This window comes from Eumetopias jubatus, unplaced genomic scaffold (genome assembly GCF_037043125.1).
Source record: "Eumetopias jubatus isolate StellerSeaLion01/CBP00866 unplaced genomic scaffold, mEumJub1_p1.0 scaffold_9, whole genome shotgun sequence".
NCBI lineage: Eukaryota > Metazoa > Chordata > Mammalia > Carnivora > Otariidae > Eumetopias > Eumetopias jubatus.
Window position 1 is genome coordinate 110905254 of NW_028274815.1, and position 13713 is coordinate 110918966.

Here is a 13713-nt window from a genome sequence, read left to right on the forward strand (position 1 = left end):
AAGTTTGCAATCTAGGAGGTAAGTCTGAATTCAAAAATCTAATAATGATTAACCAGTACTTATGTGACAAAACTTACCTAAAGGCAGCAACTAGTGGGGCATAAATTGAGTCTCCATCATAAACATATAAATGGTCCCAACTACACTCCGTAGCAAAATGAGTGAAACGAAGTCTCATTATTCTATTTGGCCTGAAAAGAACAAAAAGAGCAGTTTATAATAATCATCATAACTATAAAACATTTGAGAAGAAGATAGAGATCGATTTTTAAAGAACTTACAGGGAGAGAAGAAATAAGGGCACATTAGTCCCCTGATTTCCTGTGTCCTTGGGCTGCTTGTGTACTGTTTATTCTCTGTTACCTCCTCACTGACATGAAACAGCAACTAGACTAGCCCCATGTGAGGAATACAAAAAAATATTTGTTGAATTGATTTCTTTTTAAAGTCAAGGAACAGGGCACCTGGGTGGCTCAGTTGTTGAACATCTGCCTTCGGCTCAGGTCATGATCCCAGGGTCCTAGGATTGAGCCCCGCATGGGCCTCTCTGCTCAGCAGGAAGCCTGCTTCTCCCTCTCCCACTCCCCCTGCCTGTGATCCCTCTCTCGCTGTCTCTGTCAAATAAATAAATAAGTCATCTTTTAAATAAATAAATAAAAGTAAAAAATGAAGAATAGTACCTAAACAACATCCCTTATCGTTTGTCGAAGATCTATTTCATACTTACTATGTGCAAGAGACCACTAAGCGCACAACGGTAAACAAAATCGCCATGGTCTATGCCTCTCTGGGCCTTACAATCCGTACAGCGGCTGTTCTTTAACGGTCTGTGAACCAACCCATTAGCCCTTCCGTTTCTGCACTTCCTTCCTTACTCAACTTCAGATTCCACACTGTATCATTTCACAAACACAACTGCCAGTTCTCTATACTTGCCTACCCTTCTGCCTTTGCATGGAACTCCCTGGCAAAGGCCTAGTCTAGAGGACACCAGTGAACTGCTCTGACTTAGATTAGATGCAAAGAAAACGAAGCCTACCACTGGGTCCTCCAGAGGTCCTTGAGACCACCGGGCAGGCTGCTTTCGGGACCGGTCACAGCTCACCAACTTCCGCCTGGCACTTCAAGTCTGCCAGCAGTGCTACTACTCATTCTCTCTCTCCTTCTCCACAGTTGCTGCTCACTCCCGATTACTGTTTCAAACCATTCGGTCCCACCTCCCTGCTTAAGCTCAGCACCCAGACAAAAATCTCTCAACTCCCCATTTTCCAAAACAGATACACCTGCCCACTCCTCTGTCCATCTCTCAAACACTTCACATCTCCCTCTCATCTGGAACTTTCCACATCCTCATTTTAATTTCCTTAAGTATCACATACTTTACAAAAAACAACAAAACATAAAAACAAAAATCTCAACTCTCCTTCCAGCTATTACCTCTCTCTGCTGAAGAGAGTGAACCTCCACACAAGACTTTGCTTTCTCTGTTTCCTCACATCCCACTTACCGTCTTCGCTCTCAAACCTGGCTTCCACCCAAACACTCCACTCAAAAACCTCTTGGCAGTATCAGCACCGTTTATATCCTGGTGATGCCTAATTGTGTCTCCAGCCTAGGCCTTCCCTCTACGCCACATACCTAACATCTCTAAGCAAACAACTAAGTAAGTTCATAAACAAGTTAACTCAGTTGATGATGGCTACCGTGAAAATATGAAAGGAATGTGATGCGTACAACAGGTGGTAGGGAATTACCCCCAGAAACCTCTGGAAGAGATGAGAATGACAAGAGATAAGCCGTGTGAAATGAATAGGGAACCATGTTTCGGACAGAGGGAACAGCACAGTCTTCAAGTCTAAGTGAGAAAGAGGTTAATGTGTCCAAGCAACACGAGGAAAACCAGTGTGTCTGAAACACAGCAAACAGAGGACACCACATGAGATGAGAAGCGAGAGATGGGCAAGGGGCAACAGCAAAATCTGGGAGGCCAATTTCAAGGCTATCACAGTGGCCCGGGAAAGACAGGATGGTTGGTGTCTCACAACAATTGTAGAGATGAAGATGAAAAGAAGGGAGATGGATTGGGACGACATTCTAGAGGGAAAACGGGCAGAACTTATGGGCAGGCTGAATATGGGGATAAGGGGCAGAAGGAGTTAAAGGTTTTGCTCAGGCTGAGGAACCACCAAGAGCACCTTCAGAGGAATGCTGCAGAAGGACGTCAGATAGGAATGAACTGATAAGAAGCATAGGGGCAAACAACTCCTTAAAGCAGCAGTTATCGAGCTGTGGGCCTCGCAATGCCAGGAGGGGCCCTGGGACTCTTTTAGGCAGTCTACGAGGTCAAATCTATGTTCACGATAATCCTAAAATGTCTATGAGGTCAAATCTATGTTCATGATAATCCTAAAATGTCACATGCCTTTATCAGCACGTTGGCATTTACTAACGGTGCAGGGGCAATGGTGGGAGAAAGAAACTGCCGGCACCTTAGGACAGAGTGAGGCGGAAGCACCAAACTGGACCAGTAATCACTGTTATTCTTCACCACTAGACGCTCACAGAAAAAGGAAAAATGGGTTTCATGTAAGAATACCTTTATTAAGTGGTAAAAACTATTAATTTCATTAAATCTTGACCCACGAGTACACATCTTTTGAATATCCCACCTGACAAGACAGGAGGTACGGACAAAGCACTTCTGCTACGTAACACAGGACAGTGGTCTCAAGGAAAATCACTCCTGCAATCGTTTGGGTGGTGAGCTGAACTAGTTGCTTTTTTCCCGGAATGCCATCTACCATTTTTACTTAAAAGAACAACTAAGAAACTATGGTTATGCAGACTTGTATATTTGGTAGATACTTTCTTAAAAATGAACAAAGGGGGCGCCTGGGTGGCTCAGTCGTTAAGCGTCTGCCTTCGGCTCAGGTCATGATCCCAGGTTCCTGGGATCCTGGGACAACATCCTGGGATCGAGCCCCACATCGGGCTCCCTGCTCAGCAGGAGGCCTGCTTCTCCCTCTCCTACTCCCCCTGCTTGTGTTCCCTCTCTCACTGTCTCTCTGTCAAATAAATAAATAAAATCTTAAAAAAAAATGAACAAAGCAAGTCTATCACTTCAAAGAAAACAACTGACAGTATTTGTTGCCAAAGATAAAATGTAAGCTTTCAAGCAATAATTAGAGTTACAGAAAATTTGCATCTGCCACCCAGATGCAACTTCCCAATGCTTCAAACTTTCTGATGAGATTAATGGTGATGTTAACCAAGTGATTTTTCATGTTATATCATGAAATATATCAAAATTTGGAAGATCTGCATAATTCAGTGAACCATGATTTTCCAAATAACCCATATATCCTGTTACAAAACCATGCAAGGTTTAAAGAGCCATTCCAAAGTACAAGAAAACCAACAGATTTTAACTTAAGTTCCAAAAGTTCATGAACATTGTTTCAGATTCCACACTGCAATTTACTTTTAAGAAATCAGCACTTGTCAAGCTTTGATGTAGTATCAAAGAAGACCATCCAAAATTATTTAAAAGGGTTATTAAAATCTCCTTCCTTTTCCTACTACATATTCAAGTGAAGACTAATTTTCTTCACATACTTCAACCACAATAACATATTGTAACAAAGTGAATGCAGAAGAAAATATAATAATCCAGGTATCTTCTATGGAGCCAGACACAAGAGATTGTACAAAAATGTAAAACAATACCATTCTTTTCACTCATTTTTTAAAAATACAGGGTTTCCTTTTTCATAAAAATATGTCACATGAGCTGACATATAGTAGGTTTATCGTTGCCTTTAAATGAGTTAATGAAGAGTTTCCTTAGTGTTAATTTATTACATAATAAACACAGATAACCCACAGAAACAAAAATTACTTGGAATTCTCAAAATTTAGGAGTGTAAAGGGGACCTGAGACCACAAAGTTTGAGAAACACTGCTTTAAAGATTTGCCATTAAGAATGGCACCTGTCGGGACTCCTGGGTGGCTCAGTTGGTTGAGCGTCTGCCTCTGGCTCAGGTCATGATCCCAGGGTCCTGGGATCAAGTCCTGCATCAGGATCCTTGCTCAGCAGGAAGCCTGCTTCTCCCTCTGCCTGCTGCTCCCCTCTGTTTGTGCTTGCTCTCTCTTGCTCTCTCTCTCTGACAAGTAAATAAAAAATCTTAAAAAAAAAAAAAAAAAAAAGGAATGGCGCCTGCCTGGGTGGCTCAAATAAGCAACTGACTCTTGATTCTGGCTCAGGTCCTGATCTCAGGGTCATGAGTTCAAGCCCCACACTGGGCTCCATGTCCAGGGTGGAGCCTACTTTAAAAAAGAAAAAAATTGCCATGAAGAGAAGAAGGCAAAGGCAAGAGCTGAAGGGGACAGGGGCCCAGAGCAGAAGCCATCTGAACAGTAACAGGTATTTTTATTTTCCTGACCACGATACAAATAGGTACTTACAAAAAATGATATAATATTGTAATTTTCTACTGCTTTAAGCAAACCATTTGAAATATTCAACAGTTTTAACTATTATAACTGACAATATACAAATTTCTGGTGTGTATAATTCATTCACAGCTTTAAATCCAACCCAAAACTTTTTTCAGATAAAAAATGAAGATTAAGAAAAATGAAATCAAATTCACTTGTCAGATGAAAAATTATCAAATGAAAAATATTTTAAGTACTTTATGTTACAGATTGTTAATTTTGCTTGTAAAGAAAAAGTAATGCCACACTGAGCTCAGAAAAAAAAAAAATTAAACCAGCCATTACTACTTACTGTCCTTCAATGAGCCACGTGCACTTCGTTTTATATTTATAATTTCCAGGTCCATCTGTTACAAACCCAGAAGATCCAGTTAGTCTGTAATGCAAATTAAAAAAAAAAACTTAAGTCCAACAAAATTTCACATATCAATATCTTTCTTAATTCTCAATTCAATACGAGTTAAGCATAGTGGGTACATTAATGCATAACCAGAAGAAAATCACTGGATAGTTAATGGTCAGATTATACAAATCTAGGTGAAAAGAATACTTGCCATAAACTTAAGAAAAGGGGGTACAAATACATTAAAACCAAGAGGAGTAAACAAAGACATATCTTAATCTTTCTAGCTGAGATAAGAAATCCGTACTTTGTACCATGAAAATGGCTGTAAGAACTTACTTATCAGTATGAGTTGGTTTTTAAAAAGTAAGACCACACAGTTACAGGTATATTTAAAGCATATTTAATACAACAACACTGTGGAGAACATAACTGACATGGGCAAGCACATCAAGCCACAACACACAACGGACCCATCACAGGCATCTTGCTTCTGAAGGCAATCTACCACACCCCACGAGCAGTGTCCATCAGCACCTGTCTTACCCCACTCCTGCTGAGTATGAAGTTCGTCAATATTTTTAGGTCTTGCCAGTATGATAGGCATATCCTGATATCTCATGAATGTTTTGACTGGTACCAGCCCTGAAGCTTGAATATCTTCTCATATGTTCTGGTCATTTGCATTTCCTCCTTTGTGAATTAAAATTTCATATTCTGTGTCCACTTTACCACCAAGTTATCTTTTCCAAATTAATGTTTAGGAGCTCTTTTTATATTAAGGAGCTCCCATCTGCATGTTAAATACACTATAAATATATTTTCTCAGTTTACTTTTTGTGTCTGTTTATATTTTGTGTCTGTTATCTTTTGTTATATGTAACTTTTTAATATTTAAGAAGGATGCTATTTCCTTCCTCACTGCTGTTTCCAGATCATTTTTCCTCTGTCTTCCGTCACCAACGTCAGCCTTTCTGAAACAGATGTTCTCCTCTGGACCTGCCTCCCCTACTTTCTGAGTTAACTACTGACATCCCAGTTACTCCTTCTCACCCACTGATAACAGCATCTAGTTCATTGTCTTCCATTCAACTACATCAACATCCAAGATGTTCCAATCAGAACCCAAGCTCTCCATTTCTTAACTTCACCATTAACAGTCTTTTCCTCCATCCCACCTTAGTCATCCACTCCTCTGGGCCCTGCCATTATCTGTAACAGCAAAAGCACCAAAATCTTCATTTTAGGCATCCTACGTTATGACCACTATCTCTTTTGTCTCAAGTTCATTTAGGCTAGCTCCCCTTTTCCAGGAAGTCATCAGCCCTAAGGGGACCTCCAATTCACTGATCACTTCTTCACGTTCATCACCCACCACCTACACATTTGACTTTCCCACTTACCTAGTTAAGATGGTCCATCACAATTATCATCACCTGCAAATCCCTTGGCTTCTTTCCCCTTCTCTCCCTCTACTGTACTTACCCGGATATTGATATCTCCATGCCTTACTCCCAATATCCATTTTACCCCCAAGATGTTAGTCTGAGCCAATCATGGTTTATACACATGGAAATGTGTATCAGTTAAGATTAGGTCCTAATGCCCTGTACCTCCCAAACAAGATAGTAGGAAGGGAAAAATGAAGGGGGGGGAACTGGAAGGGGAGACGAACCACGAGAGCCTATGGACTCTGAGAAACAAACTGAGGGTTTTAGAGGGGAGGTGGGTGGGGGAATGGGTTAGCCCGGTGATGGGTATTAAGGAGGGTATGTACTGAATGGAGAACTGGGTGTTATACGCAAACAATGAATCATGGAACACTACATCAAAAACTAATGATGTAATGTATAGTGACTAACACAACATAATAAAATTAAACTAAAAAAATAAAAAGATTAGGTCCTAACGCAACTGACAGAAAAATGTAAATAGTAATGGCTTAACCAAGATATAAAGTCCAAAGGAAAGAAATACAGAGCACATAAGGGATTTCTATAATCATCAGGGACCTAATGCTCTTCTATCTTGTTGCTCTGTCATCCTCAACATGTGGCTTCCACCTCATAATCCAAGATGGCTGCTCAAACTCCAACTTTTACCCCCACATTCTACCCAGCAGGAAGGAGGAAAAGAAAACAAGTGCGCATCCCCTCCCTCTAAGTCAAATAGGACAATTCAACTTATATCCCATCAGCCAAAAGTTATTGACATATTTAAATGTAAAGGGAGGCTGAGAAATATAGCCATTATTCCAGATGACCATGTACTCAATGAAAAATCAGGATTCCCTTTACTAGCAAAATGGAGAAAGGCAAAGAAGGGTCATTACTAGTCTCTGTCATGGCATGTAATCCAATACTTAGATGTGAGGGCAAGTCTTGATGGAGGGCTTCCAGGAACTATTTTTTCATTCTTAAGAAAGACAGTGAGATGTATCACATAATCTCCCCTTTGAGGAAGGACTTAACTGCCTCGTCAACAGGCAGCCTCCAAGTGTCAGTTCCTTCAGGAGCTGCCCTGCCCCAGGTCACACCCTGCTCAGGGCAGCTCACACCACAGAGGGTAGAAAGGCTGGAACATTTCAATCCAACATGAAACAATTCTGACAGACAATCCTTTGCTCTAAACTCCCCTTTGTCAGGCCTGCACTAAAGCTCAACTTCTTCATTTGCCCAATTCTGCTTCCTGCCCCTTTCTCTCACAGATGTTATAACCAACTTGTGCCCCAAACTCCATCTCAACAATGCAGCCATCATGCTACGAGGTTGAACACAAAGCCAACATCAAGAATGACAAATCAAAGGAATGCAAAGGCCCATGAAGAGCAGTACCAACCAACCAACCACAAAGGCCACTCCAGGTTTATGGGCTAATAAATTTCCCACTGGTTACTCGTTCGTTGTGTACATGTGTGTGTGGACACACTTTAGGCCCTTCTAGCTCAGAAAGTTTTCTGGCTTTCTATAATGCTTATTTTGCTCCTAAGAGTTTCTATCGATTTCATATATATAGACATACTCAGGTCTTTGCAAATCAGCATCACTTTTAGAAAAGATATAGGTCGTTTTAATTTTAAATATTCACTTAGTATCTTTAAATCTAGCATTTATAGAATTTTACAAATAATGAATAGTTATGATCACAGATAGCCTTTTGTCAACTAAAGGACAATTATCCTTTCGTAACTTCTCTCCCCAAGTACTCCCACCCACCCCACACTAAGATAAACATTTAACCACCTAGTAAGCATTCTTAACTATTTTTCTTCATACTCATGAGCCCATGACATATGCACAGTTCTCTTCAATTAATTTTTGGCTACACAAATTATTATACAAACTTTCCTGCCTCTTCCTTTTCTCATACAACAGAACTTTTTGAGACTCTCTTCAACTAAACAGGTATTGGTCTAATTCACTTTTTCCATGAAGCATAATCTCCTAACCTATTGAAGTAGCATTGTTTTCTGCCTTTCTCCTACTAACACTCATTCTGTTTTTAGGCAGCTGGCATTATGCACATGGCTGCAATAAATATCCCTACACATATGGCCCTACTTGTGCTTTAATTTCTAAGAATAGAATCTTAGGAGGATTACTGGGCCAAAGGAAAATGAATTTTAATTGTTAACCAAGCTGCCGAATTATTTCCAGAACGGCTGTAACGATTCACATTTGCACCAGCAGTACATGAGAGCATACTATTCTCCATGTCCCCCTCCCCTGTATTAGGTATTCTTGTTTCTTTTAAATTGTTAACTTGAAATTTTCTGTGTGCTAGTGAATGGCCAAAAGTGTTTATGGAAAGGGGAAGGCCAGGAGTATCAACGACATTTTCAGGTCAAGTGTTATATTATCACTGATGATCCAGGTACAGACAACGGTATTGCCTGTGCTTACTTCACCAGCAGTCACACAAAGACATCTGACTGAAACAGAAAGACTCTTCAACAATACGAAACCAGAAATACTGAGAATTAATAACTCCTCACTTCTACCAAGTTTCCAGTTCAAGAATACACTGAGGGTGATTCTGCACTAGAAACAAATACAGGGAAAACGGGAACCCTCCACAGGAGGCGGGTTTCAAAGGAGTCACCTTATAATTATTTCTTTCTAATTATTAGTATTATTACCAAGCAATGCGGCCTATAAAAAAAAAAAAAACCTCAACTTTTCTCACCTGTTTAGATTTTCTTTGTGGTCAAGTGTATTGGACATAGATAAACTTTGCCCAAAGTTCCTTGGACATTGGGGGAAAAAAAAGATAATCTATTGTAGGAATGTAAACTACTACTGATGTGTAATTCAGTTTATTGAATGCACTAGTCAACTCCTTTATATTCTCACCTGTTACTTACTAGATCTATTTCTGAGAAAGGTGTATTGAAATTCCATACCATGACACATTTGCCATGTTATTTTTGCTTTATGTATTTATTTAGCCATATAAGCTTTTAACTATTAGATCTTCATAAACTGTCCTTTTATCATAATAACCATTTAAATAGTTTGATGTTCATGTTTCACCTTGTCTATTATTATAATTACTGATTTTGTTATTTTCTTGGGCCATAGATCTTTATCCAACTCTTCATTTTTCATATTTCCTTATCAAATTTTCAAAAGTTTCTTTCTTCAAACAGGACATGGTTAGGTTTTGTTTCTCAACCTAGTCCAACAGTTTTACTGGCACAATATAATTTTTCACATTTACTGTGACTGCTATACTGATTTGATTTCCTTCCAACCAAAATTTTAAATCAATCTTAGTGAGGAGTAATTTATATACAATAAATGGCAACTTAAATGTACACTTTAAGTTGTGACAAATGTATATACACGTAGAACCCTCCCAGACAGCACATAAAACAAGTTTGTTACCCCCAAAAGTTCCTTCACCCCACCCTGGAGTTAATCTCTCCCAACACTGATCTTATTTCTATCACTATAGACCAGTTTTATACAACATGATTTAATAAAACCATACAGAGACTATCTTGTACCTTGCTTCTTTTGATCAGCCTGATATTTCTCAGTATTATATCAGTAGTTGGTTTGCTTCCTATTGCTGAGTAGCATTCTAATGCATGAATATACCACAACTTGTTTATTCATTCTCCTGTTGATGGACACTTGGATTATGTAGTTACAGGCTCTTATGAATAAGGCTGCTAAGAACACTTGTGTACAAGCCTTTGTGTGGACATGTGTGGACATTCCTCTTGGACAAATACATAAAAGTGAAATCACTGGATCAAATTATAGACATATATCAAATTTAAAGAAACTGCTGTAATTGTTTCCTAAGTGGTTATGCCATCTTACACTTCCATCATCAAGGTATGAATCTTCACTGTTCCCAGGTCTCCCAGTACACCCCTTGCCTCAAGCGCAGGTAAGATTCTGACCAACCATTTAGTAATATATTGACCTTATGGAGGTCAGGAAAATCTGCTATACATCACACTATCCAGGATCTGAAGCTTCATGGTCTATGTCCCTTGCTACACTGGCCTGGCTATATACCAGGTTCTCTGTCTGGGAGGATCACAACAGAGCCTAGATCCTATAGTCTCCTATAGGTCCCCACAGCAAGCTGGCTCAAGAAAAGCAGAACGCTTGCTGTTGGAGAGCCAGGGAAGCAATTTTTTTTTTTAATTTTATTTATTTGACAGAGAGAGACACAGCGACAGAGGGAAAACAAGCAGGGAGAGTGGGAGAGGGAGAAGCAGGCTTCCCACCGAGCAGGGAGCCTGATGTGGGGCTTGATCCCAGCACCCTGGGATCATGAGCTGAGCCGAAGGCAGACGCTTAACAACTGAGCCACCCAGGTGCCCCTAGACTGCCATGTTCCTATCAAGCTGCCATGTTCCTCATATCCCTCCTGGCTCCTCTTCATGGCTAAAATCCATTTATGTTTGGATTTTCTGTTGCTTTCAAGTAAAACCATCCCAATTACTAATTTTACCAGTTCTACGATGAACACTTTTCCCCTAATAGCTCAGAAATCAGGATGTACTATAAACTCAATGGCATGTCACAGTTGAAAGGAAGTGTTTTTTCTTTCTTAGTCGTACACAAGATAAGGAGGCATTGTTTACACTCAATGGCATCTTAGCAAGCTGAAGTTACACATATGGCAAACTCTAAACCTGGTTGAACCCAACTGCTTACTCTGCATGTGCAACCAAGTAGCTGCATAAAACTAGAGACACAACATTGTACTGACGGGTCTCACTACACGTTTATAAACACACATCTCAAATAAGTTCTCAGTACCGCAGGACAACAATCCTTCCATTTTCCTGGCCAATTCACTTTTATACCTTATTATCTTTCAACTTCCCTAACCCTCTTCCCTCGTTTCAATTTCAACTGATGATCAGTGGATTGCTTTACTCATTTCACGTGTATTTCCCCCCAGTGGAACATAAACTTCCTAACAGTAAAGATTTTGTCTCTTCTGTTCACTATTTCCAGTGCCTAGAAGCGTGCCTGGCATCTTAATGACACTAAGTGAATAGTAGTGGAAGAAATAAATTAGAAGAACTGTATTTTCTCTTCCCATTACTAAATGCATGTACTTTCCCCTAGTTACAATGGATAAACTATCTAAATTCATCTAGGGTTAAATCCTCTACCTGGGTCCAGAATTCTCAAATTCTACTCAGTCAAGGGCACCAGCAGAACAAACCTAATCCCAACCCCAACCCCACACTTCTCTCTACTGGATCAGCATAAGATGAGCTATCAGATTTCCTCCTTAAAAAAATAAACTTTCTTCATTTTATATTCCTATCAAGCTACTGTCACTTCTGTGCTTTCACAGCAAAAGTCTTGAGAATTATCTACTCTCACTGACAACTCTCCCACCTAATTTCTTAACCCATTCCAGCTAGGCTCTAACCCTAACTTCCCCAGCCCCCCAAAATCCTTTAGTTAAGGTATATGAGCATTTGAAATAGTTGATGCCTCCCCTTTCTTTTTTTTTTTTTAAGATTTCATTTATTTTTGCCAGAGAGAGAGAGAGAGAGAGAGCACAAGCAGGGGGAGCAGAAGGCAGAGGGAGAAGCGGCTCCCCACTGAGCAGGGAGCCCGATGCAGGGCTCGATCCCAGGACCCTGGGATCATGACCCGAGCCGAAGGCAGACACTTAACTGACTGAGCCACCCAGGCACCTGATGCCTCCCTCTTTCTTTTTTTTTTTTTTTAAGATTTTATTTATTTATTCATGAGAGACAGAGAGAGAGAGAGAGAGAGGCAGAGGCAGAGGGAGAAGCAGGCTCCCCGCGGAGCAGGGAGCCTGATGCAGGACTCGATCCCAGAACCTTGGGATCATGACCTGAGTCAAAGGCAGACACTTAACCGACTGAGCCACCCAGGCGTCACATGCCTCCCTCCTTCTTAAAACACTTTCTTCACTTGGTTTCCAAAATCCCCCACTCTCAATTCACAGCTTCTTCTCAGCCCCCTGTGGCAAGTCCACCTGCCTATCCCAGTCAGTCTCTAGTTGGAGGAATGCCCCAAGGCTCCACCTCAATCTGCTTCTCTGCACGAAGTCACACTGATCTTATACTGTTGCAAAACTTTAAATACCACCTTATATATATTTTCAACAATGAAATTTTCATCTCTATGATGGTAACACCATTCACCTAGTTATCCCAGGCAAAAACTCTGAATAATACAATCATATCCTCTGTCAAAAAAACAAAAACAAAAAAAAACTTTCATTTTTTTTCCTTTCTAATATTCGTGACTTTATTATTTTTCTGGCCTTATTACAATTAGTTAAGATCTCCATTATCATATGGAAAAGAATTGGTGACTGGTAAGAATTGGCAATGTCTTGTTCTCAATCTCAGGGGAAAACTTTCAGTATTTCACTGGACAGTGTGATATGCACCCTAAGTTCTTTGCAAAACCCTTACTTAATACCAGATTAAGGAAGTATCTTTCTATTCCTAGTTTAAATACTAAAAATTTTTAACATTAGTGAGTGTTGAATTCTAGTTTTTTAAAAAACTGTGTATCTAATGACCATTCGCCTTTTCTCCCTTATTCTATTAATGCTGTGAATGATATTGATTTTCAAATATTAAACTGACATTGAATTTCTCAAATAAACCCAAGTTGGTCATGACTCCTTTATATTTTGCTGGATACAGTTTGCAAATATTTAAATTTTTTTATAGCTTTGTAAGTTAGACTGGCCTGCTTTTTGTCAAAATTTTTTCTTTTTAAAGATTTTATTTATTTATTTGACAGAGAGAGAGAGCACAAGCAGGGGGAGCAGCAGGGAGAGGGAGAAGCAGGCTCCCCGCGGAGCAGAAAGCCCGACTCAGGGCTCAATCCCAGGACCCTGGCATCATGACCCAAGTCGAAGGCAGATGCCCAACCGACTGAGCCACCCAGGTGCCCCATTTGTCAGGTTTTGATAACAAAATTATGCTGGTTGTATAAAAACAGGAAAGGAATTTCACCTATTTTCCTATCTGTAGGAGAGTCTGTGTAAGATTGATATTTCTTGTAAGAGTTTGGAAGAATTCACTGGTAAAGCCATCTTGGTCTGGAGGTTTCTTTTAAGCAACTTGGTTTTACTAGAGTTTGCCATTTCATCTAAATTTTTCAAATTTATTGGAATAAACTTATTACTAATATCCTATGATTTTTCCAATGCATGTAGTATCTATAGTGATGTCCTCTTTATCATTATTGATCAGTAATTTTCCTTTTTCTCTTTATCAATCTCTCCAGCAGCTTATCAATTTTGTCTTTTCTTTTATATATATATATATTTTATTTAAGTCATCTCTGCACCCAACATGGGGCTCGAACTTACAACCCCGAGATCAAGAGTCACACAA

At 39.8% G+C, this 13713-nt stretch overlaps 1 protein-coding gene across 5 annotated transcripts in view; it reads right to left on the bottom strand.

Moving 5' to 3' along the window:
- The window catches only part of ATRN (attractin), a 154650-nt gene that overhangs the window by 111979 nt on the left and 28958 nt on the right, over positions 1-13713 (bottom strand). For 4 of the 5 annotated variants that reach the window (XM_028118593.2, XM_028118594.2, XM_028118595.2 and 1 more), the window contains exons 2-3: positions 4791-4874; positions 78-191 (exon numbers count right to left, since the gene is read on the bottom strand). In XM_028118593.2, the coding sequence (XP_027974394.2) occupies positions 78-191; positions 4791-4874 (198 nt within the window). Of the gene's footprint in view, positions 1-77; positions 192-727; positions 814-4790; positions 4875-13713 lie in introns of those variants that run through there. The other variant, XM_028118597.2, reaches the window with a different exon arrangement.